Source organism: Thunnus albacares, chromosome 12 (assembly GCF_914725855.1).
Source record: "Thunnus albacares chromosome 12, fThuAlb1.1, whole genome shotgun sequence".
Lineage (NCBI taxonomy): Eukaryota > Metazoa > Chordata > Actinopteri > Scombriformes > Scombridae > Thunnus > Thunnus albacares.
Window position 1 is genome coordinate 13,366,089 of NC_058117.1, and position 26,000 is coordinate 13,392,088.

The 26,000-nt window shown below is 41.4% G+C and overlaps 2 protein-coding genes across 5 annotated transcripts; one reads left to right on the forward strand and one right to left on the reverse strand.

The window, feature by feature from the left end:
* The first annotated feature begins 32 nt into the window (after positions 1-32).
* Positions 33-11,051, forward strand: gpsm2 (G protein signaling modulator 2). 3 transcript variants are annotated; one of them, XM_044368091.1, is made up of 16 exons: positions 33-227; positions 1,081-1,119; positions 3,342-3,715; positions 6,282-6,503; positions 6,594-6,729; positions 6,855-6,994; positions 7,499-7,622; positions 7,760-7,875; positions 8,356-8,511; positions 8,628-8,736; positions 8,888-9,017; positions 9,122-9,198; positions 9,282-9,470; positions 9,559-9,712; positions 9,827-10,017; positions 10,176-11,051. In XM_044368091.1, exons 3-16 carry the CDS (start codon positions 3,651-3,653, stop codon positions 10,356-10,358), a joined length of 1,992 nt encoding a protein of 663 aa, XP_044224026.1. In that variant the 5' UTR covers positions 33-227; positions 1,081-1,119; positions 3,342-3,650; the 3' UTR covers positions 10,359-11,051. The 3 variants fall into 3 exon arrangements, with proteins under 3 accessions (XP_044224026.1, XP_044224027.1, XP_044224028.1); XM_044368092.1 differs by lacking the exon at positions 3,342-3,715 and having other exon boundaries at positions 34-227; XM_044368093.1 differs by lacking the exons at positions 1,081-1,119; positions 3,342-3,715 and having other exon boundaries at positions 34-227.
* wdr47a (WD repeat domain 47a) lies at positions 10,403-25,744 on the reverse strand. Of its 2 annotated transcripts, none has more exons than XM_044368089.1 (17): positions 25,518-25,744; positions 23,682-23,851; positions 23,168-23,251; positions 22,842-22,926; positions 21,012-21,143; positions 20,599-20,775; positions 19,883-20,394; positions 19,604-19,724; positions 17,368-17,549; positions 16,349-16,594; positions 16,185-16,248; positions 15,540-15,697; positions 14,470-14,636; positions 14,213-14,383; positions 13,974-14,105; positions 13,660-13,878; positions 10,403-12,696 (listed from the first exon to the last, which is right to left on the reverse strand). In XM_044368089.1, the coding sequence occupies exons 2-17, from the start codon at positions 23,837-23,839 to the stop codon at positions 12,554-12,556; spliced, it is 2,751 nt and encodes a 916-aa protein (XP_044224024.1). In that variant the 5' UTR covers positions 23,840-23,851; positions 25,518-25,744; the 3' UTR covers positions 10,403-12,553. The 2 variants fall into 2 exon arrangements, with proteins under 2 accessions (XP_044224024.1, XP_044224025.1); XM_044368090.1 differs by lacking the exon at positions 25,518-25,744 and adding an exon at positions 25,363-25,488.
* Positions 25,745-26,000: the final 256 nt, after the last annotated feature.

Sequence of the window (26,000 nt, forward strand, 5' to 3'; positions counted from 1 at the left end):
AAAAACACATAGCGTAGTACAGCAGCAGGGCTTCTCAACTCATCGAAGTTAAATCCAAGTTTAAGAAAAGTTAAAAGGACAATGTAGTTTTGGGCTGTACATTAAATAGCCTTGCTTTAACGTACAACTGTCCACTTTTCTTTAAAAGGAAGCTAGTTTTTTATACTCATGACACAGTGAAGAAAAGACGAGGAGAATTGACCATTGTTCGAACTGGATCGTCTAACGTAAGTTTAGCAGCTAACAAGCTAACTAGCTAATCTTTAGCTAGATATGATAACGTTATTTACTGTAATTAATCAGAGAGGGATGAATTCACTAACGGAGGTTGTTGCTTCGAAATGGCTGTAATGTTACTTTGGTACACAAAATCTCTGACAATAGTACCGACCAGAACAGTCTGGTGTTTGCTATCTGCTCCCAGTCGATCGTTCTCAAGGTGGAGTAAAATCTGTCAGAATTAAGCTATTTGTCCAGTAGAGATTAATCAAAACGTAAAAAGTTACTGATTTGTCTCAAAAAGTTTGAAAAATCAATGGTTACTGCTTGTTACAACGCCGGTAGACATGTCTATCAGAATCATATATATTGTAGTATTACATAAATAATTACAATAATTGGTAAGTGTATTTTGTGTTAAGTTACACAGTTATGGGCACTTTCATACAGATTTCATTTCACTTTCAACTTGTCACATCATGTGATTAATATGCTAGTTTAGTAAAAAAAAAAAACAGTATCGAAACTGTGGAAAAGTGCTAATTCAAATTCATGGTGATTTTGGAGGCTGTAGTTTGAGTTGATGTTGAAATGTATTGCGTAATACCGGTATATATCACCAATATTTAGGTAAGGTTAGGCTATGTACACTAAGTCTTACTGTTTGTAGGTGTAACTAACAAACTGGCAACTGAGTGTGTTAATCATCGTTTGTACTAAAGCATATAGTGTGAATTTAATTTGATATCATACCTGTATCATAACCATGGGAGGCAAAATACACAAACATTCATACACAAACTTAAGTAACCACAACACCAATTTATTTAGATGTTAAGTTATTCACACTTTTCCTTGCAGGCTTTCCCGATTTCCTGTTCCTGTGCGGAAGAGTTACCGGTCAGTACTTATTTAGTTGTTTCATCTCTTGCTTTCTTTTGTTTTGGTGAAGGCTTTTGCTGGGTCATGGTCTAATGCTGAGTGGTGTTTCCATATTTAGATTTTGCTGTCAGAAGCAGTACTCATTTTAGTGCATCAATGAGCTGTAAGCACAATGAAAATAGATCTGCTGTGTGTTCAAGATGAAATCATGTCCTGTTTGTGACTCAAAAAGGAGTCTGTGATTACCTCCTGTGAAGCTGTCAATTAAAATCAAGCTCTTGTTTCCTTTGATGTACGTCTAGTCATGAATCACTTCTCCCAGTTTCGCGCTTGTCCACGAACACTGTAGCTTTGTGAGCTGGTCAGGTCTCTTGGAAACACACCCATTTGGCATACAATGGTGGAAAAGGCTGCTCGAACACTGGCACACATCAATTGGTAATTATACAAATGTGCAGGAACATGAACAGTGCAGAGTCCCAAAGCTCTGGGCTTCAGACTGTGTTAAAGCTGTTGATGTTCCTGCACCGGCAGGAATAACAGGCTGGGCGAAAAGATTATTTCAATCTTGTGCCATTTTTTTCTTTTCAGACAGCTGGATTTAAACACAAGTACTCAACATATGTGGACTTTAATTTGCCAAGGGCTGTTTTTGTTGGTTAAAGCATGGATTATACAAGCTCTCCTCTATAAATGTGCTATATCAGTAGCAAAGTGCCTCATATACACACTTTTGCATGTGCACACACAAGCCCCTGTCTTTGTATTTTTTATTGGGCTCTAAAATTTAAAACATTTAGTATTGAATGATGACTGACACTCATACAGTGTAGCGTATTGTACAAGAGCTCAAACAGGCTTGAGTTGTTTTGGATGTGGTGTGTGTTTTTAAGATTTGTGCTCTTCTTCCACTATGAGCTCAGTGCTGATCTAATACTTGTCAAACAAGGACCTGCCCAGCAAACCTATTGTAGATTAAAGTTCCTTATCCAATATAGTTTCAGAATACTGGCCCTCTTCTAGGTAGAACTGGGCCTTATTTAATAATAAATTCTGCAGATTGACAACATTTTGACTTTTAAGCAAGCAAATTAAATATAAAGTAATAATCATCATGGTTGTTGTAAGGAGGGATTTCACAAATCATCAAGATTGATATTCACACGTTTTTGTTCCTCATTTTTGCATTTTAACTTAAGAATGTTCTGCTTATTATTGATGTAGACAGTCAGATACAGTCAGGTACTTTTCTTATATCTTTTCACATAGTCATTTTGTTAATAAGAGGAATATGCTAAGATAACAGGAAGGCAATTCAGTATACCAGGCCTGTATGTAGATGTGGATATTTTGATGGAGAAAGAGCACAGTTACGGTTATTTACATTGCCTAATCTATCAAATGTAATGCAATTGTAATGCTATGTGTTGTAACTGTGAACTGTCACCATTCCCTCTGTCTCTGAAAGGGTTTTAGATGCACACGCTGCTTGTTGTTTATCACCTCTACTTTGTCTTTTAGCTGCTATTCAATGTAAAGAATGAACCCAGTTTGGAAATATCTTGCCTGCTCTATTTCCCATGCAGAGGGGAGGGGCTGAAAGGCTAAACTTGGGGGACAAGTGGGTGCGGCTAGTATGACCTCATGGAGAAATGAGGTAACGGTTGGCTCCGGTCTCTACTTAATGCAATCCATCTTATCCATGTAGCTTGCTTATCACTGTCCTTTCCTTTGGTGGAAGTCACGTCCACACAGTAGGTTCATATGTTTTACTTCTTTTATTTTTCCAGTTGTGTCTGGACTGTTTCAGAGCTGCTTTTTCTAAATTTTGTGATTTTTTTTTTCTTGGCAAATCATGCAATAAGTTGCTGGTTGGGTTCTGTTAGTTTTCGGTGATTTCCTATGATTTGCATCTACACACCCTGGCGATTATATTCTTCCTCTCATCTCTGCTTGCATAGCTGTCACATCATCAAGTGTTCATAGCTCGGTCACCTTGTAGCACCTTGTAGCACCTTTAGAGCGCTCACACACATCTCCAAGCTTGGACGAATTGAGTCACAGTCTTAAGATTGACAGCTCGCCTGTGATGACCCCCCCTCCCATCCCTTTCGTTCCTGCCCTGCTCTCTCACTTCCTGCCTGCCCCGCTTGTGCACGCTGCTGTTTGGTTGGTGTTGCCATGGCACCGCGTGGCCCAGAAAGAGGCTTCACACGCAGCATCTTGTGTTCTCTTCACAGAGGGCCGCTGATGAGAGATTGAAGGGCAGTGACGCAAAACACACAGTATACGAAAGCAGCCCTGTGGACTGGCGCTCAGGACTCTGCAGCTCTGTCTAACACGCATGGGGTAACCTTCCCCTGTCCACATTCAGCAGAGGGACAATCGCAGTCTTGACCAAATTGGGTGATTTTTTTTGTACGGTTCGCCCCCTGTTGCCCGATTCTCTTTGACCAAAGATTTTTTTTCTTTCTTGTTGGCTCTTGTTTTGAAACGCAACCATTTTTTCGGGAACTAAATTGGGATTGTCCCTCATATTATGCACTTCAATGGATACCAGCGGCTCACTGGTTAGCATGCGGGCTGAGGACCAGTCCTTCAATGTTCGCTACAGGTAGGAATCTCTCCTCTCTCAACTAAAATATAGTTGTAGAGCTCTGTATTTATCTTTTATATCTTTATCTCTTTGTTTTGACTCAATTCATTTCAGAAGGGACTTTAAATGAAGGCATTAAATGTTGGTGAAGAGAAGAAGAAGGTCTTTATATTTTTGATTATTTAATGCTTGTTACGTAAGATGTGTCAGTGCCAGGTAACAGATGAGGTATTGATTTATTTGGTGTTGACTTGTTGAGGAAGTGATGGTATTGAGTGTAATATGGGCTTGAAAATAGAGGCCTGAGTTAAATTATAGAGGAGGAGTCTTTTTTTTCACAGTGCTTCCTGTGAGTTTGTTGACTAAAGGCAGGTGAGTTTCCCAAAAAGGTATCAGCCAGCTGTCCCTACATAACCAGGTAAAGAGCTCTGGAAGCAGGTGTGACTTGCCAAACAGAGAAAGAACTGCTCCAGCTACCTTCAATATTTAACAAGCCCTGAAAAATTCATCACTGCCGGCTTTGTTTATTGCTACATGTGTGTGCAACTTAATTGGATAGAGTAGACGTATGCTCGGTGGGAGGATCTGTTTTTTTCTGTGGTCCTATGAATGCTACTGTCAGGATGGTAATTCTCAATGAACTGATTCCATTAGACTTCACTACAGACTCTGCTTGAGTCTGGCATGTCTAATAAAGCTACTTAGCTCTGTAATCTGTTGGGTGCACATACTCTACAGCAGTAATCTCAGGTGACCAGGTTAGAGGACAGTTTGACAGAGAGACAAGCAGATTAGCTCAGAAAATACTGATTCAGCGGTTTCCCTGCTGCCTTGCATTTGGGGTTAATACTGTGACAACATCACACGCGTCTCCTTGAAGGTTTTCCAACGTGTAGTGTTAAATGTGACGTCAGAGGACCAGTGGCTTTTATGTCACAGGAGATGAACGCTATTTTTTTTTTAAGCTTGTTTTTTAGACTTAAATGAACAACAAATAAGATTCATCTTATTTTAGTATAGGCTACTGAGTTGGTCTGAGATAATCTCTCCATGCTTCGGGGAAAGAGAAGGAGCCGCAGCAGTGGAAACCTCATTAGATGCCTCTCAGATGTTCCATGTGCTTTTGTTGTTGTTGTAAGACAAGAAAGGCCAGCAGGTAGGCTAGTATTTACCATAGCTATAGTGTTGAATGGTATGTTGTTAACTTAGTAGAAAACAAAAAGTAGGTTCTTCTCATTTAAGGCCTAAGACTAATGATTACATAAACTTTATGGACCATTCAGGGCACCATGTTTGCCTTTGTTAATTATAGCCTCACTGAGTAAAGAAACAAGCTGCATTGTTTGGTGTTTTTGTGTAATTTTAGTAGCACATCATAGACTATGTAAGCTATTACTTCATGTGAAGAGTTTATGTATTTGGGTCAGCTTCTAACAAAACGTTGGGTGGGTACAGGAGGAAAGCTTGAGATAAACAAACTGAAAAGACTTTGTGTGACTTTGTGCTGATTTCCTGAAAAACAAAAGTTGGCAGGCTAACGGCTTTTGCTCTGCATGATATGCTGCTTAATCTAAAGTTAATCCATCTGCAGATAAGTCGCCAGCCATTGTCTGACAGTCTTTTCATCTGGCCTTGAAATGCCTGAGCCTATCTCATTTGTAACTCCACAAGGCTTGGTTATTGAGTTGTCTTAGAGGACACACTTCAAATTGCACATAAAAAAAAAATCACATCACAAGTTTTTCTATATTGATTTCTTATGCTATAGGAAGCCATTTACTGCATCATTTTGATTTCAGAATGTGTTGAAACGTAACCAACAATCTGAACAGTTACTTTAGTAGTTAGGAAGGAAAACCTTGCTTTCACACACCATATTGTCAGAAATTCGAGATAATGTGAATTTTATTGTCTCTTAAAAAGATTGATTTTTAAGAACCAAGTCACAAATTTCAGTTGTTGGAGCATCTATGAACACACCAACAAGGAAGTGTTTCAAAGCAGGGATTGTCTAACAAACTGAACTGACAAATGAAATGAAAAATTCTGCAAGTCCATTTTTATTCTGTGGTCATGAATGGAAACTAATGCTTGCATGAAAAGAAGGAAATTCATCTAAAACCCAATGGTATGGTTTTACCCTGCAGCCTAATAAACTGGGGAGTAATGAACATTTCTGCCCAGTTTTAACTTCATCTGACTGGAAAAGCACCCTCTTTACTTTCTGACGCATGTCAAAAGGATGTGAGAGCTACCATAACAAACAAACCCCAGTTGGAGCCATTGTTCTCTGTAGGTGGAAGGAAGTAGCTAAACAACATTCCCTGTTTAAAGCTTTTGCTTCGAAAAAGGCTGTTCGCCAGTCGGGAGTGAAGTCCGTTCAGTTGTCTTTAGGTTACAGCCAAAGACGATTTAGTTTTCTACAACTTCTTTAACTTTGGTCCTTAGTTTTGGTTCTAAATACAGCACTTTGGAGCCAGTCATGGTGCTCAGTGCATTTTTTCTTGAGGTTTAGCCAGTTCAAACAGCAGACCAGACTTGTGTTTAACCCTTGAGCGACTGAATGTTCTCCTGTCTGCTGTAGGATGGAGGTGTCCTGCTTGGAGCTGGCATTGGAAGGTGAGCGTCTCTGTAAGGTGGGGGACTACAGAGCTGGCGTCTCCTTCTTTGAAACTGCCATCCAGGTGGGTACAGAGGACCTGCAGGTGCTCAGTGCCATCTACAGCCAGCTTGGCAATGCCTACTTCCACCTGCATGAGTACGCTAAGGCCCTGGAGTTTCACCGACATGACCTCACCTTGACCAGGTTGGACTTACACAAGAACCTGCACAACTCTGTTAACAGGTCATCACAGATACAGATTTTTATTTTACTAAGGTAATATGTGTTACGTAGGACCATTGGAGACCTGCTTGGAGAAGCCAAAGCCAGTGGGAACCTTGGCAACACCTTGAAGGTGCTGGGGCGGTTTGACGAGGCTGTGGTTTGCTGTCAGAGGCACTTGGACATAGCGAGGGACATTAATGACAAGGTGAGGCAGCTGCAGTAGTAGCATTATTAACCTCTTGTAAAAGACATAATGTATCTCAGGAGATTTCTTGGTTAAATAAATAAGCTGATTGTAAGGTATGTTTTTTTTTCCTGGATTTGTGTCAGGTGGGTCAGGCAAGAGCTCTGTATAACTTTGGGAACGTGTACCATGCTAAAGGCAAAAGTATTTGTTGGAGCGGAGCTGAGCCTGGAGATTTCCCAGAAGAGGTCATGATGGCACTGAGACAGGCAGCTGAGTATTATGAGTAAGTCAGAGTGTGTGTGGGTGTTTTAACCATATTAATCTTGCATTATACGATACTTATTAATAGGGCTGCAACTATTATTAACGATTATTTTCCTTGTCGCTTAATGTGCTCATTACTTTATCTATTAATCGTTTGGTCCCACAAAACATCAGAAAACAGCGAAAAATGCCCATCACAATTTCCTTTAGCCCAATGTAACATCTTGGAATATCTTGTTTTGACCGACCAACAGTCCAAACTTCCAAAATATTTCAATTTACTGTAATGGAACATTAAATTTGAGTACATTTGAGAACCTGGAACCGTCAAATATTTGGCATTTTTGCCTAAAAATGACTTAAACAATTACTTGATTACCGACTAATCAATTAATTGACTAATTGTTGCAGCTCTATTTATTAATGATACGATACCTTGCAGCTAACCAGCCACCTGTTATTAGATATCTATATCACTGAGCTGGTTGCTGTCTGACCATTGGATTGTACGTGTATGTTTTAGGGCGAACTTGGCGATAGTGAAGGAGCTTGGAGATCGGGCTGCCCAGGGCCGAACCTATGGCAACTTAGGCAACACCCACTACTTACTGGGAAACTTTCGCAAAGCTGTGGCTTCTCATGAACAAGTGAGAGGAAACCCTGAAAATCCTTTCTTCATTTACAACACCATAGACAAGCTTAATAAGCATGACAAACTACTTCTGTAATTACAGTGATTCTAAAGAAATGATAAAAACTCAATTCTGTTTCTATCTTTGTTCAGCGCCTGCAAATAGCAAAGGAGTTTGGCGACCGTTCGGCGGAGAGACGGGCTTACTGCAACCTAGGAAATGCCTATATCTTTTTGGGGGAATTTGAAGTGGCAGCTGAACATTACAAGTAAGCCGGCCTCATCAGGCTTCATCACTACCATCACACTAATTTCCAGCACGAATGTGCAGGCCACTCTGCATGCTTGACATCTCTTGCAACACATTAAAAAAAAAAAAAAATTATCTGTACATGTAGAATCTTATTTAGCAAGTAGTGTGCAGAATAAGTAAGAAAATACTCTTACTGGTATGACTTATCTAAAAAGACATGAAGTTATGCATTCCACTTTATCATATTTCTTTTTCTACTTACTGCTGCCAAGATTTAAATGTTGGGTGTGGTGTTACATAATCATCTTTGTTGAAAGACAAATTGTTACGCCACCATCCAAATATTAAGCTTCCCTTGTGTGTGATATGATATGTGCTCCATTGTATAAAATGTTCCTGGACTTCTGAGAAAGACGGCCTTTGATATGGAGAGCCACAGGCAAATTCTGAGGTCTCACCGCAGTATTTTAAACCAGCTTGTCTGCATGTTTGTCAGGAGGACGCTGCAGCTGGCGAGGCAGTTGAAGGATCGAGCTGTGGAGGCCCAGGCCTGCTACAGTCTGGGCAACACCTACACGCTGCTCCAAGACTATGAGAGAGCCATAGACTACCACCTCAAACACCTGATCATAGCCCAGGACCTCAATGACCGGTACCAACACACACACACAGCACACACTCATTATAGGAAGAATTTATGCAGATGTTTCCTACATTTTGACTATGCCTTATACAATTAAACAGTTAAATGTTTTATTGTTTCTGCAGGATCGGGGAGGGTCGTGCATGCTGGAGTCTAGGAAACGCTCACACAGCGCTGGGGAACCATGACCAGGCCATGCACTTTGCTGAGAAACACCTGGAAATCTGCAAAGAGGTACACAAAATGAATGAAAGCAACATACATTTCCTTTCACTTGAATATTCTATGTAGTCTCACTTTGAAAACTTAACAAAAACAGGTTAAGAAATCATTCAGTTGTAAAATTAACCTTCCTGTGTGTGTCGGTTTTTTTTTCTTCCTCCAGACTGGAGACAGGAGTGGGGAGCTGACGGCTCGTATGAATGTGTCTGATCTCCAGACGGTGCTGGGTCTGAGCTATAGCACAAATAACTCCACCTTTTCAGAGAATAAGGATATAGACTACAACTTGCATGGTAAAAAAAAAAAATCACAAACCCTGAACTCTCAAGATATAAGTTATTTAAGATGTTTTTAACAGTGCAGTATGTGTAAAAGGTGGTAATACTGTTTGTTTTAGGAGCAAGGCCCAGGATGAGCAGAAGACACAGCATGGAGAACCTGGAGCTGATGAAACTCACACCAGACAAAATTAATGTAAGAACTGTTTTGCTTTCTATTGTATTCCCACTTTGCTTCTTTCTGCACTGTGATAACTAATCTTTTCCTGTGTATTGAAGGGTCAGAAGTGGAACAGTGATATTCTGACCAAACAGTCCAAACCTTCCCTGGCCAAGAGCTCCTCAAAGTTATTCTTTGTCAGCCGTCTGCGTGGGAAGAAGTACAAGTTTGGTGGCTCCAGTAAGGTCCTCCAGGACACCAGCAACACCCTGGACACCAGCCAGACCGCTGCACAGGGACCACAGAAGGTACATGCTGATAACCACACACACAAACACACACGTCTCTTTCACTCTCCTACAGCTATTATCAAACAATATATTTTCCTTTTTTTAGCGACTCAGTCCTGACATGCTCGGAGACGAGGGCTTCTTTGATCTGCTCAGCCGTTTCCAGAGCAACCGTATGGATGACCAGCGCTGTTCAATAAAGGGCAGCAGGTTTTCATTAAACAGTGGCCCAGAGTCGCCTCCCAGAGCCATTAGGAAATGTGAGTCTATTCATTCACACACACAAAATTCAACCAATCACCACATTAAAACTTAACATTGAAACTGATTTTCTTTCTCTTCTGCCCCTTCATCGATTATCTCTAACTCTGTAGCTGTGTCAGAGTCTGCCAACGTATCAGGCGCCCAGGGCCGCCAGTTGGGTGAGTCGTCAGTAGCAGGGGGAAGCCTGCCCGGCCTCAGACTCAATCAAAACGGCAACCAGGCCATGCTCAGCCACCTGATGGCCAATGCTGACAACGCAGAGCCTGATGACGACTTCTTCGATATGCTTGTCAAGTGCCAGGTGGGTCATGCCTGTGTTTTTACCAAATATTCAGAGCCTAAACAAAAAGGCTATTTGAGTTGGTACTCAGTCACTGTAATGCGCTTTCAGAAGACAAATAAAAAAACTTGAACCACATCTCAAACTCACTCTCATGTCCTCCTTCCTTGCTCCACCAGGGGTCCCGTTTGGATGACCAGCGCTGTGCACCTCCCCCTCCTCCAGTCCGAGGGCCCACTGTACCAGATGAGGACTTCTTCAGCCTCATAATGCGCTCTCAGGCCAAACGAATGGACGAGCAACGTGTCACCTTGCCGTCTGCAGCAAACGCTGCAGCCCGGACCAGCTCCAGCTCCAAATGAACTAAGCACTAAAGGGACATACAGGTGTTCTATTTTGAATCTCATGAAGGTTTGGACAGCGTTGTGATACCATCAAGATGGTTACTCAGAAGAAAGTCCTGTGTCTCACTACATTTGTCCCTCTGGACAAAACAAAGCACTGTCAGCATTGTGTGTGGTTAACAGAATGGAAAAATCTCTAATTTCTAATTTTCTTCGCACAACTTGCACAACATCCACAAACTCTGAGTGGTGTCAGGGACAAAAGTGTTGTTTTTTTAACCTTGTTTTTCATGATTTCATTTCACACTGTGTATTTTTCAATACACAACTGCAGTTGTTTATATTTATTGTACTTTTTTATTATTGTTAGGATTCTGTTAACTGCCGTCCGAACCTTCAACCATCAAGTAATGTGGTTTAACTCACAGTGTTGTCTGCGTCAGTGCAGACAGGTACAGCACTCTCTGTATTTTGTATATATGTAAGGTTTATGTTTGATTAAGAGTTACAGAAGTCAGACTAAGTAAATTTACAAAAGCTATTTTAAGCAAACTGTTTGATAAAAAGATGAATTTAACCCGTGTACAGCCCTTATACTCTTTTGTACTAAATGTTTTGAGTGCGGTCAGAGGAGTAAAACCTCTCTCATGTACGCATTTTGTTTTGATTTTTTAAGTGTTTGAAGTAAACTGTTCATTTCAACAAAACATACAGCTTGTGTAAAAGACACTTTATTGAACGTACCAGCAGACTCATTCAGTTAGCTTGAATTAATTAAAGTCACCTTTAAAAACAAGAATTAGAAAGGCTTGATACAAGAGCCACTAGCATTTCAAAAACATACTAATAACTGTACATACATAAACACAACTGAAATAAATACATCTATGTACGCATTAGTTTGGCCTTATTTGTTAAAACAATATACTATACATAAGCATAAAAACTTAAATATGCATCTTTAAAAGTAAATCAGGAAGATAAAACGTTGTTAGAAGACAAAGTGCGCATGTAAAATACAAGAAAAGAAGACAATGCAAATGCCCGAAATACTGGTTTTAAATATCTAAACACCCGTGCTTCCATCCAGATTTCATTGTGCATACGGTTAGACCCTTGTTAGGGGTAAATACTGCCACCTACTGTTGTTACATTAATACAGCAGGAGACAAACCAAAGCTTTTGAACACTGAAAAATCCTAAACTGAATTGCTAGAGCGCTCAACCAAAAATTACACTGGTATTTCCCTTTGATGGCGACATAATAACAATCTTCCATTGCAAGCAAGCCATTGCAAGACACTGTAACAGCTTCAGCGCAAAAACACTGATTTTTCAAATTGAAAACAAATGCACAAGCTAATTTACACATTTTGAGTCGTAGTGATGCAGTGGATACAGTAACATGAGACATCAGTACATCCCACTGGGGGGAAGCAACAGCTGACTGATCGACAGATAGTTTGTCTGCCACAGACTCAGCCTCCCGACAGGGAAAGCTCACTACTGACACACTGAAAAATTACATTTTACACCATAAATTCAACTTGTTTCCCCAAACAATAGCAGCATAACACCAGCTGTAAGAAAATGATATGCAAAAAAAAAGAAGGAATGTACGATTTAACAAAATTGATCTTCTAAAATGACCATATTTACTTTTTTTTTAACAACATTTTTTGTTATGGAAACTCAAGAAAGGCACCGTCATGAGCAAAGCACTCTGTCCTGTCTATCCTCGACAACTCTTCAGTAGAAGTACATGTGGAAACCATTAACTGTATATAAAATATACATATTATATACAGTCAATGGTAGCAACTGACTGGTGTGTGCAGGAGGTGAGAGTTTAAGATGTCACCACGTGGATTTAAAGGATGAAGTGATGAGTGACAGTAAGGAATGATTCTGCCGTTTGACCCTCAAGATGACGACAATAAGTGTGATCCATGAAACGTGAGCGATCTAAAGAAAAAGGAGAACATGCAGCATGTGCTTCTGATGTGTTTGAATCCATTTGCTTTCCTACAGACAGGAGGGAAAGGCTCATTCACCTGTTTGTGTGGTTTTTGTTTTGTTTGTGACTTTTTTTTGTCGAGTGTGTTAAAAGGATGGGACAGTGTTGGTGATGTGGGAGGAGAAGTGTTTTTTTTTTTTTTTTTAGGGGAATGTGTGTGTGTGTATGTGTGTGTGTGTGTGTGTGTGTGCGTTTGTTATGGGTTGTGTGTCCAGAGTGTGACAGTACGGTCAGCAGAGGATGAGAGGAAGGACAGGTCTTGTGTGTGCCATCGACACTGTATCACCTTGTCGCCGTGCTCTCCCACCGTGGTCAGAGGCAACTGCTTGGTCAGGTCACCTGGACACACATACAGGAAACAGATTCAAAATCAAGACACACATCCCACATTAGATTAAAGACTAAGATATTTTTATGTGGGGGACGACTGAAGGTTCATGTTGGTCACATCAGTCACAATAACTTGAGGCAAAATTTCTCTTAGGTTGATATTCATGGTAACAGACACCTGGAGTTCTGTTAGAAATGCAAAAGTTTATATTTGTAATGTTTTAAAAGGCAAATCTGGTGATATTTAATATTTGTCTTATTATCAACAAATCCCATGAAAAAAACAAAACCAAAAATGAAATGATTTTTTTTAATATTTGCAGCTTCAGTAGGAGTGAATGGGCTTTGAGCAGAGTACCACTGGGTAGGGAAGATGGAAGGTATTAAGAGACAGACTACAGTAATGTTTGATTTTGGTCTTTTTATGGGATTTGTTGACAATAACAAAAATATGGAATATCACCAGATTTATATTTAAATAATACAGTAGATAAGTAATCCCAGAAATACACAGTATGAGCCAGAGGGATGCTTGAAGTCAATTCTCTTCTGCTTATCTTTAAAGACTAAAATCTGGGAAAACATACTTTTCTTCATCATAGATGCTGAAATAATGTGCACATGCAGCAGGTATTTCCATTAATAGCCACAATCTGCTTAGGTGAGAAAACCGTGCACATTGCAGCAAAACGTTTGTTTGATGCTTAATGTTTCTGCACATAAAGCACTTAGCTGCACCTCATGGTAAGCCACCGAATGCACAGAGTGTAAGGAGATGATCAAATGTGCCAACAGCTTTAAATCTACTGTACCTGCATACTGATTTACTATACAGCTGACATACTGAAATGCCATAAAGACATGCAAGCTGCATCATATGGATCATATGCATAACAAGTGTTGTCAGGTCCCCTAAATGTACACACATGGAAACGTGAGCTTTTCATTTATCTGTCAGCAGGTTAGACGTACCCTGGAGGTTGGTGACCATAACCTTTGTGTCGTAGGAGCCGGTAAGCAGGTAGTGAGCTCCAGGAGAGAACCTGACAGACCGCACGTCGCTGGTGTGCGGCCGATACACCTGGACGATGCGTCCTCCTCTTATGTCATACAGCATGCAAGCGCTGTCTTCCTGCCCTGTTGCTAAGAGACGACCGCTAGGATCAACTGCTACCGAGGCAACAGGACTGCCTGTGGAGTAAAGAAGAGAGGTGTAGCTGTAAAAACCAGCTAAGACATTGCAAACACGGAGGTGAAACTCATGACACACACGGCATGAACCATACCTGAGCCGTGGAAAGCAGTTCCCACTACTCGCACGCAGCTGGGCACCCTGAGGTCCCAGAAACGCACCGTCTTGTCTTGAGAGCCGGAGGCGATCATCCAGCCTCCCCACGTATAAAGAGAAAGAATGTGACCTGGACACAAAACCCACAAATCAAACTTCCCACCACTCACAGCAGAGGACACCTCTCTACGTTTGACTCTAGTCTTCAGGTTGAGAGGTCAGAGGCTGTTAATGTACCTGTGTGTCCGCTGAGGGCATGCAGGCCCTGTCCTCGCTGACAGTCGGTGGTGTAGATGTTACAGTCTCCTGCTCCTGCGCTGATCAAGATGGCTCCTCCACTTTCTGGACCCTCCATGAAGGCCAGGTCTCTGATGGTGCCGTCGTGCATGCTGAACTCCAGGTCTGGGCCTAGAACCAGAATAAGATACCTTCTTAATGAGTGCTGACACCATCAAAGAAGACTATCATAGCGCATTCATGCAGAGTACGCTCACCCGTGGCATTGCACGTCTCTGCACTGAAAGGTAGGACTTTAACATATTTGTCGTTGGAGCCTGTAGCCAGCAGCTGCCCGCAGTGGCTCCAGGCCACACAGTAGATGGAACCTTTGTGGTGTTTGTTCCTCTTGAAGCGCACAACTGGCTGCTTCGTTTGACTTGACCTGCCGAGGACAGACAGAACGGAGACGAGGAAAAATAAATTAGTGAAGGGAAGAAACAAGCAGTAGCAGAGACTGTGGCAAATAAAAACAAATTAGCTGGGATTGTAAAAGCAGCTGGGACAATATTAGGTCACCAGCAAAGGTCATTAGCTGCTTTGTATAATACTGCTGCATACAGGAAAGCTCTGTCTATTGTTAATAGCCCTGAACATCCCCACTATTCTGAATATGAGTTAATGCCTTCTGGACATTATAGGACAACAAAAAATATACAAGGGATCCTTTGTACCAAATGAAATCAATATAATGAACAAACAGCACTACAATATCACCATGTTGGGGGATCTCCTTAAACTGTACTGTGTATAACTGTTGCACAGACAGTATATTGATGTACTGCTGATGTCTGACCTTGTGTGTCTCTTCATTGTTTTTTATTGTGTTGTTGTTGTTTATGGTGAGACAAAGACAAATGTCCTGCTATAGCGGGATAATAAAGTTATATTCTATTGTGCCTGCTTTTACTGTATGTTGTAAATTTATTTAAATTTATTTGAATTTACAAAAATGTCAAAACTACTGCACACTACCTTAACACAAGAAGGTGCTCCAGCAGAACATTTGTTAAGATAAAAAAAAAATGTTTTCAGTTTTAGATTCTTTGCAAACACACAGTTTATTGTGTAAATTTTCAGTCACCAGATCTTCACCAGAGCCCTACAGCAATGGAGCTTGTGAAGTGCAATTTGGCATCAACACAAAAAAGGTAAAAAAAAAAAAAACAAAAAAGCACTCTTCTTTCTCCTTAAGATCAAGGATTCCTACTCTCTTTCTATCCTACTGTTGATAAGAAAAACAAAAAAGTTCACTATCATTTTTTCAAGCTGACTGCTCACATGTTACCTTGTGTCTAGTGTTTCTGGATAAGCGCAGACACGTAGCGTTTTGGAGTTGGACCCCACAGCGTAGAGCGCTCCAGACGGGTGGAAAGCAACAGCCCGAACAGCCTGAGTATCTTCTAGAGAATGCACCGGTACAAACAGGCTTTTTGGTTTGTCATCCTATTAAAAAAAACACACAGAGTACATGCAATTAGCGGTATAATCTACTCTGATCTTCTCTACCCTATGACATCCATACTGTCATGATGCCAACGTGACATCACTGCTGTTCAGATGAAACGTTATAATCTGCTAAGTGAAATGAGCATTACTTTTGATCGTCTTATATTATGACGGAAACAAGAGGAATGTGCTCAACTTCAAAATCAAGATCTATGACGTTCAGAGAGTCCTGGATAACACTTGTTTCTGCTAAATACCAGAGGGCAACGGTGACAGTAATAACAGGTAAAATGTGAGACAATGAGTGACAACCTGAGACGAACTAGCCTTGAAAAACAGTGGATAAACAAAAATAAATTGAGGATTATTACTGAGCGCAGTGAAACACTGACAAGTATAAATTATTTACGGCAGTTCTGACAGATTTGTTCAAAGGTTATTTTTGCTGTGGCTGCTGTGTTGATGCGTTTGTGTGCATTCCTACCTCTTTACTCCGGGTTAAGGAGCCTGGAGAGTCACCTTGTTGACTTGCTTTTTGTTTCTGCTCACTGTCAAAAAAAAACAAAAAAAAAAAAACACAAAACACAATCATCATCTAATTCAGCCCTGCAACCAACCCCGGTATGAAAACAAAGATGTTACCCCTACCTCTGGGAGACGACAGGGGACTCATCTGGGGGTGGGACTACGCGGCCTCCTATGGTGCGCTGTGGGGTGCTGCTGAGCACCCCTCCCCCTTGGGTCCTGTTCTGCTCCGTGGTCACAGATGGAGGGTTGTTATTGTCCTCAGACGGGGCTGTGTTCCCGTTGCCATTGCACTGCTGGGCCAGAGATTTCACCTCCTCTCCTAAATTCTCCATCCCCACGTTTAGCTCCTCCAGCTTCTGGATGGACCTGAGGAGCACCAGCACACATTCATTAAATCCATCTACATAAATGCTCCCCCCCCCCCCCCTCTTTATATTTCTTACTCTTGTTATCTTTTGTTGTATTTTTGACATAAGAAAAAGGAGGAAAGCTACCTCACATTTAACTTTTGCCTCCAGACTGTAGTAGACAGGCTAGTTAAATCTAGTTAAAACTATAAAGGGCAGAGGACAAAAGAAAACTGAAGTAATGATATCATTATGCACATCTAGCCTTGTGAATAATGCAGAGGATACAGAGACAGGGAGAGGGGGGACTGAAAGGAACTCTCAAGGGGGGAAATCAAAGGGCCTTTGTCCTGATGATAGAGCAAAAAAATAAACTAATTCCCCATGTTATTTTTGTCATGGAGTCAGATCTAAATGTACTCTTGTAGTAGGCTAAGAGCATGCTTAAGTTGCAACGGTAGATGTTTCAGACAGGTGCTATTTCTGTAGGAAACAATTGTCCACAGATGGTACAGTGTGGACTGGAGATGGGTTTTGGGGGAGGTGTGTGTTGTTGTGGGGGAGCCCCATGGGATTCATTATTATCAGGGCGTTAACATGTACAACTCCTCATGTCTGACAGCTGCTCCTCTATTGTATGAAGATATTAAAAAGCCCTGCAGTAATTAGCAAGCTTAATTCAGGAAAGCTAAACCAGAACTACCCCAACATAGCAGCCCACCAATGTGACTTGAGAGGTGTCTATAAATCACTGATGAAGATCATTTTAACTTTCTCTTGTGGTGATTTTACCTGTTGAGGAACTTCTCTGTGAGGCTGTGCTGCATGTCGCTGGGTGGAGGGTCCTGCTGCACCCCTCCCTCCAGCAACATCTGCTGGTACATCTGCCTCTGCTGCTGCTTCTGTTCCAGGTGCTGCTGCACACGAAGACGCTGGCGATAATACTCCTCATACTTCTCCGTAGAGTCCCGAAGCTGAGGATTGAACACAGAACCGTTCATGCATTATGAAAGAATACATAGATTACATTTTAACTTTGTATTGTACATAAATCTTCTTAGTCTTCCATGTATTTAACCTACTGTTGCATTAATTCTAAATAAGCAGGGTAGGTCATTTTGTATAGGTGAAAATATGAAGATTGGTCTGTACAAATGAGGCTAACAGCTGAACCAGGCCACAGCCAACTCCTATTAACACTATTCAAAGGCAGCATTGTGATCAGATGAACCCAGCTCCACCACATTCTTCTGTCAGTTCAGGTAATAGAGAAGGACAAAGGTTGAGACTGAGAGCCGAGGACAGGTCACTTCCCCTCTCTTCCCTTTGCTTCCTGTCCTGACAATCTGATGGGAACAGATCTATGTTTGGGGAGGGGAGAGAAACGGGCACTGTGCCAGCTCTGGAAAAGGATGGAGACTAGAGAGGAAAACAAGAAAGAGAGGGTAGGAGTGTGACAGTAAGATCACAGAGGCCCCAAAGTCTGCTTCTGTTTCTGGCCTCTTTGTGTCTCCAGGGTGACGGGGAAGGCAGAGCGAAGCACGAACTTCACACTGTGCTGCACAACGGGCCGAGAATAGAAAAGCATGAGGCCGACAGAAACAGATACTGTGTTAACACTGTGTTTACAGGCAACACGAGGGCAGTAATGACTCATTCATTTTGGTGGTTGGGAGTCAAGTAATCCCCACTGACCTGAGATCATATCCCACCTGGGCTTGTTTTCCTCTGTTAGTGCGCTGCCCTGTCTCCTTTGTTACTGTCTGGCTACTTAACACAACTACAGCTGCTTTATATCCCATCATATAATATCTAATCACTATATTATGAAACATGAACTTCAAATTGACAAATATTTTTTGACAAACTAGGTGTTACTAATTCAACATTTGTATCTATAAGCATTCAGTGTTTCACACCAAAGCATTGTGTGTATCCTTGAGGTGTAACAAATGTGTTAAATGTATTGCCTTCTTCGTAAAACACTTGAAAAAACTATTTTTTGAATACTTTAAATTGAGTACATCGTCCAACATCCATGTTTTCTAGTTTGCTGTCGCTAGTTTGCTGCGCATTGCTACACTTCTCTCTACATTACCACCAAAAACTGTCAACTGTCACTGTCCATCAGCAGATAAACCTTGAAACCAGCTTTTATTTGTAGGCTACTGTTCTGTTCGCTCTCGTGTACACGCACAAGCTAATGCTCACACTGTTCCACTGATCCACATGTAGCAGTGCTGCGCCAAGAAAAACAGAAACGTGTCCAGCAAAGGCAGGGAAGAAGAAGGCTGCGAGCATGTAATAATGGATGTAAACAATGCAGGTTTCAAATTTTTAAAGATCCCGTCCAGATGTTTTAAGATGTATATAAAACACTCTGCTTTGAATCATTATTTGTGTCTGATATGTTTTTTCCACAAAAAAAGTTCAATAATCTCATTAAAAACCATTAAAATTGCATCTATTCCTTCTCCCTCATCCAAAAATCCTGAATCTATAAACATGCAAATATTGTTCATCTGAAAGTCAAACTCTGCACATGCATTATTCTGCACAGTGAAGCTCGAATATCCGACTGAAGTAACAAGAAGAGAAACGCATTTTTGTGGAGGCAAACTAATGATTGCAAATGCTTTATGAGGAAGGAAATGCATGTAACATGTTTGTTAGGCCTAAAGGATACACAATGCATTTTGGTGGATAACGCTGAATGTAACCAGGTAAACTCCACAGGACCCCTTCAATAAAAAAGGAAAAACCAACCACCTAGCAGCCATGTCAGCCTTGACAGTGACTGGGCTCGAGTCAGTGTCAAATATGTTGGAGGGAGATGACTCAGACACATCACTCTGAAAAGATTCATCAGAACTGGCCTATATTTAGACATTCACTGGAGGCAACACCCATCAAGGGAAGAAAACAATGCAAGGATGTGGGAAAAAAATACAGCAGCTGTTAAGTGATGTGTGACATACAACAGGTCTAACAAGTTGAATATCAAATGCCGGTAATGTTTCGGATTTACCTCGTTCCTGCTGTCAGCGGAGCTAGCTGAAGGTGCATCCTCCCCAGGAGCTGATGCAGGACGCACGTTTTGAGCTCCACCTGAACTCATCATCTTATCCACGGGTGTTTCTGTCCTTGAGCTTCACACAGAAAAACAGACAAAAAGCAAAAGAGGATTGCTGTGCCTCTGTGATCATAAGCATAACTAAGACATCTGACAAGGTGCTGCGTAAAACCGATGTCTCAAAACTTTTTAAGATGAACAGAAATATGGTCGACTACAAATCCGAATCCTTACGTTTCAGGGGATTCCTCGAAGATGCTGTGGCAGTCGGAGCTCTCCATCATGAGACTCCTGCTCAGGCTCTGTGCGCCAGTTCCGGGGTAGTGGAAGTTGGCAAACGAGTGAGACATGGGAGAGACCCCTTTACCTGGCGCAGCTTCCCCGCCGCTTGCTCTCTTATCCTGGCCGGACAGCCCGTAGGACAACCCGTCCAACGCTGGATTCAAGGAGCGTGACATGTAGGTGTCGGCGGACTGTGGGCGGCGAAGAGGGGAGGAGGGGTATGGAGACAATTTGCTGATGAGTGGGGTGAGGAGGTCAGCGTAGCCAGTCTTTGCCGGCTTGACTAGGCGGTCCACGTGGATATTGAGTTGCTTCTGTTCGAAGGCGCAGGAGAAGACGCTGTGGGAGAGGTTCTGCATCCAGGAGAGCAGGGACAAGTCCAGGTCGTCACAGCCGTTACCGCACAGCATGTCAACACCCAGGAGAACCTCGCTCTCTGTGATCTCCTCACCCGTCGCCTTGCTCTGCAAACGAACAAGAATGACTTAACTTATTTATTTTGATGCAATTTAACCACTAACCACTCTGTAATGTAGTTATTTAGCAGTTCAGAGGCACAAACTGCTTTTAGAGTTCAGGTTTGGACACACTTTCCCATTCAAGGGAATAGGAAAGTGTCCACACTTTTGACTCAGACTGTATCTATGTTTGGATTTAATAGTTCAAACCTGGCAGAACTCCACACAGCACTCATAGAGGACTCCTTTAAGAGCCAGCTGGAAAAGTCGATCTCTGCTTGCTTTGAATCCAGCCTCACTCAGCTTCCTGTCTGCAGGAATGAACTCGGCCACCATGGTGCAGGCCTCCTCAAAACACTGCACCCTGGCTGTGCTTGGGTTCCAGTCCTGGAGGACACCAACAGAGAAATCAGAACAAAACATACATGCCAAACACATGGAGACAAACATCTCAACAAAATATATTACTGTAATATCATTTAGTCTTATAAAATTATTATTTAAGATGCAGAAGATTGTATCAGAGAATAAAAAGATGCTTTGAGTCACAGCAGACTGTTAAAAAGAGTCAAATTGAGAAACTTTTGAGTATAAATGCCTCAATCTACATTCAAATTCCTTGCCTTAAACTCAGCGTGGTTTGTGAGGCGAGGCAGGGTGAGGAGCAGACACAGTTTGCTGTAGTCATCTTTAGAGGGACAGAACTCCTCCAGGGCATGAAGACACTTGACTGCTTCCTGCATGGTGAACTCCAACTGAAAAACACAGAAGATATTTTTGACTCTCACATGTGATTAAGGAGAATTTTCTCTCTGAATAGCTGACAGAAAAGCTCAGTGCCTTTTGAGAGAGTTTTATCTCTTTGGCAGCACATTGGAGGCACAGATGACTTTTAAATGTCAGTGAGGCTGAGGAAAAAAAAACACTGCTTCAAGGCTAACATGCACCAGAAATCAGAGACTAGTTTGGAGAAGAAGAAACACCTTTCCTACAGATTCCTAAAAAATTGTCTCTCACCGTCCTGAAATATCATTCTTAACACACAATCCAGGCCATATCACAACGACCAATACACACCCCTGGGCACACTATTGCCAATGAGCACACACACACACACACACACACACACACACACACACACACACACACACACACACACACAATGTCCACAGATGTCCAAAGAAGTCTAAACCTAATCTAGTTAATAGGACACGAAAGCTCTGGCACAGTGTCACAAGCTGCATTCAGTAACAGCTATGCCATGTGACAGTAGGCCCACAGCTAGCCTAATTTAAGAGCATGAACAGAGAGGGCAGAATGAGCTCCAAGTATGTCACAGCACGTGTTATTATATGAGAGACTGTGAGTTAGATTTATTGATTTGGCAGATTTTTTTTTTTTTTTTAATTAACAATTAAGAATGTGATTTAGACCAGCCTCTTAATACTTCTTTAAAGAGTTTTAATAGCTTCTGCAAAGGGTTCATGAGCTGCAGACTTCATAATACATTTGTTTTGGTCACTAGAACCAATAAATTATAAAGAAACGATGCTTGAATGAACACATTCTGTTTATGTTTATAAGTTAATGCAATTTTAGATGCATTTCTGCATTTGGGTGGCTATATTTACATGTATGTATAATTCAGTAAAGAGTTTTTAGATTGGCACACGTCATTACTCAGCTATAACCCAAACAATGTTCCATCTAAGATGCTACTCACTTATTTACTCCTATAAACCAGTTACTGATGCACTGTCATATCTTACTTTTTTTTGATTGTGCCATCAGTGCAAATCCAAACCTACATTGAAATATACTATAAGTGTCACATAACACTATCCATTGCTAACTGTTATAGTTACTTGTAGGGTAATATTGGGTTACAGGATCTACTTCTCAGTGAAACGGTAAGTTGGCACTTGCTGGTGACTTCTGTGGATGTGACATCACAGCTAAACAGATATGTTAAATATTTATCACATAAAGCAGGGATACTCGATCAAGCCGTATCAAAGGCGCACATAAACAGTTTAATCCGGATAAGTCCTTGGCTGTAGTGTGGCAAACAGCCTCGTCATTACTTGCATGTAAATGTAGCCACTGCTGAGCGCACACACACACACACACACACACACACACACACACACACACACACACACACACACACACACACACACACACACACACACACACACACACACACACACACACACACACACACACAAACTGCCTGATCCCGTCTTTATTAACAGAAAAGATTGTAAACCTTGTTCAAGCTACATGTATTAAAAACACATTTTGAGCCTTCGTGTTTACTATCATGTCAGTGGGAAGACAAAACAGTGCTGTTGGAAAGCCTTTTTAAAAGTTGTGTCGTCATCTGGGAAGCTTAGATAACATAAAAAATACTGACAGTTAGTAAAGTCACCAACTTTAGTGCTCTGACTTACGTGCTGCGGCTCGTCCTCTGCAGACATGGCGTTGTTCACACACAGAGCCTCCAGAAACTTCTGCTTTAAGATGATGTAACGAAACCTGGGAGCAACATGACAGTACCAAGAGTTGATATAAGAAATCCTGACACAAAAAGAAGCAGTTTAAGTGTTGAAGCTGTTTGTTTTGAATTGTATTCCCGTGTTAATATGAAGGCTATGTCAGCATCAACCTCTAGAGTCCCGTAACTGAAAGTCAAACAATGAATAAACTGAAAATATAAAACATACAGACATACGCTTGTACTTGAACACAATGAAAGTGATTCAGACTTTAAACACACCTTTTTCTGTCAAACTTATCCATGCACTCCAAAGGCTGAATGAACTGCAAGACCTCATCCCACTGACCATCAAGCACCAGTTGCCTAAAAAGAAAACAGTGCAGTGTTAATACACAGGTAGCATGTGGAATCATGTCTTAATATTCAAAGTCACACAAATGTGTAAACTTAGATTATTTTTCTGTTGAAACATATAAACACAACACAATATAAAAGATTAATAAATGTTTACCATAACAACATAAAACTGCCTATAATCTACACTTCACATCAGGAGGTGAAATATCAAAAAGTATTTAATACTCCGGCTGAGTAGAACTGCAGATCTCATATCTGATGCAGCGGTGCAGTGTTACAGCATCTCCAGTGCAGAGGACACTATCAGAAACACTAAACGTATAACGTTCAACAGCTGCCTGTTGTTTCTGCCTCACAGTAAGCAGATTTTGGAGCTGAAACCAGAGACGTCTACACTCCAGACTGTCTGCTGTGACTGTTGGTGTAGTTCACCTACCTGAGGAAGAGCATGTCGTCAGAGTAGAGCCCATTGATAACGCCACTCTCCTTCTCCAGAGCCAACATGCTGATGTGCAACTTCCTGGAGTTGAGAAAGTCCAGGATCACCTTGATGATCTCCACCTCCTTCACGTTTATGGTTTCCTCCGCTGTCATGGTGACGACGGGCTGCCGATGGGCAATGATGCATAACACACAAGAAACATGATGGACCAGAATTAGAAAATGTGATTTGCAAGTAGGGCCGGGTAATAATTCAATATCATCGTTGAAAGACTTTCAGCCAAATCATATCATGATGATATGATCTTTGTTCTACACATTTCTGTCCAAATTCCTAGAAGATGTTATTAAAAAGTAACAAAATTTGTTTTTTTAATGTTTTGTATTACACAATAAAGACTTTGGTCTCATGTATGACATATAACAGTGTAGCACAGTTCTGTTTGATTATTCTATATATAATTGTGCATGCATTTGCCATACCTATCAGGAAATATCCCCGTTGTTAATGTGATAATGACTTCAGATGTATTGCCCAGCTCTAGAGGCAATTTGCCCTTGAAGAAAGCATCTAACATGCAGATGTATGAGTAGAGCTGTTCAGTGCCAATAACAATGAGAAATGAGGCATTGCTAAAAAGCAGTTGTGCCAAAATACAGATTCCTTCATCCTAGCCTGGAGGTTGGTCAAATGTCAAGTTACATGCATGAAACTCAAACCTGCTACATAGAAAAAATGCCATGTCATCAATCTCAAGACATTTCTTCTCCTACTCTGCAGAATTGACGTTTTGAAGATCAAAGGTGTATAATCAGAAAGCACAGCAGTCTGTTGTGATTTGCAACAACCTCTTGTTTGCATATTCACCTTATCGTACAACTACCTTATCTACTCATGCAAATTTTCTGTGTTATCTGTATGGATTGAACAAGCACATTAAAAAAAAACCCTTCTCAGGAAGTATTCCAATGCTTTTCTACATGTGGGTTAACCACTATCCAATTATTATTTTTATTATGACTTTTTTCTTATCAGATGATCAGGGGCATGTTGGTCCTTGTCATCACATCAAGCTTTAGACTCAATTTCACAACACAGAGCAAAAAAACCATGTTTCTTTCTTTTTTATTTGTTACTTATTTTTTAATTGAGTCAGCATTGGAGAGTGCCCCTTTCAGGGGTTTTTTTGCACCTCTCCATCACATTTTTTTATTGTTTCCGTGTAAATCAACTTGTATCTTTTGCACATGTGTAAACAAATAAGGCGATTTCCCAGAGATTAAGACAGCAGAGGCCAGGAGTCAAGTGAATAGCCGCTGTATTAGCTTAAAGGGATGCACACTGCTCCACATGTGGTGTTTACAGAAGAAACAGCTATTTCTATAATACTGAAGTCATGACAGTTACAGGCCTTTAACGCATTCATCTATCAAGGTGAGTGAGCTTCAATACCAACAGCTACAAAACTACCAGAAAAAGCAATATTGCCCAGCTTACACATAATGAAAGACGAGCACTGCAGTCCTGCTAAGCTAGCATGAGAGATGGTTAGCTAATAACACTGGCACTAAGCCACAAGTCAAACAGTATAAGAAGCTTAAGCTACTTGTTAGCTTCGCATAGCTGCTCAATTTAGCGACCAGATTACAGAAAAAAACAACAAATAGCTAGTTACCGTTAGAGCTCATACAAAGCTGACTAATTTAACCGGCGGTGAGACGAGCTAGCCAGGCCGAGGGGAGATAGACATCATCCGCTAGTTAGCTGGGCGGGCGGGGTGCGCACTGACAGCTTTCCCACCAGCAACACAAATCTGCGATTAATACTCACCTGTTTCTAAAAATACATGGGATAAAAAAGAGGTTGTCTCCTGGGTGTTTCCGTGCTGTAACCAGACGCTGTCACGACGGTACCGCTCGGTATTGTTGTCGGTGGTGTTTGTTTCTTGCCTGGCTGTCCCTCCTCCCTGTCTGACTGACTGTGTCCCCTCCTTGCTGGATCTTTCTCTGCCGCTCCGCTGCGGGTCTGCTGCTGCCCAGCCCTGCCTGCTGCCTGCTGCCTGTACTGTAGGAGCACCGCCTCCATCCATCCTCCACATACACAAACTTCACATCAGCAGCAGCATCAATACACACAACAGTATAGAAGTCAAGGGCTGCTGTTGTGAAGGGACATATACAGTGGCCCTGAGGTGCCAAACACAACAACATAGGCCAAGACACAAAAACAAAACCATACATACAATATCAGAAAACACACCTACAAAACATAAAACACAATAAGACTTCACAAAACAACAACAGGACAAAAACA

Bases quoted from the DNA above. Each gene is read 5' to 3' on its own strand.
- gpsm2 (XM_044368091.1), top strand. From the start codon at position 3,651: ATGGATACCAGCGGCTCACTGGTTAGCATGCGGGCTGAGGACCAGTCC. The intron at 6,730-6,854 runs GTGAGGCAGCTG...GATTTGTGTCAG, and splicing joins CGAGGGACATTAATGACAAG to GTGGGTCAGGCAAGAGCTCT. The intron at 8,737-8,887 runs GTACACAAAATG...TTCTTCCTCCAG, and splicing joins ACCTGGAAATCTGCAAAGAG to ACTGGAGACAGGAGTGGGGA.
- wdr47a (XM_044368089.1), bottom strand. From the start codon at position 23,839: ATGACAGCGGAGGAAACCATAAACGTGAAGGAGGTGGAGATCATCAAG. The intron at 22,927-23,167 runs GTGTGTTTAAAG...TGTTGCTCCCAG, and splicing joins GATAAGTTTGACAGAAAAAG to GTTTCGTTACATCATCTTAA. The intron at 17,550-19,603 runs GTAAATCCGAAA...TTCAATCCTCAG, and splicing joins CCGCTGACAGCAGGAACGAG to CTTCGGGACTCTACGGAGAA.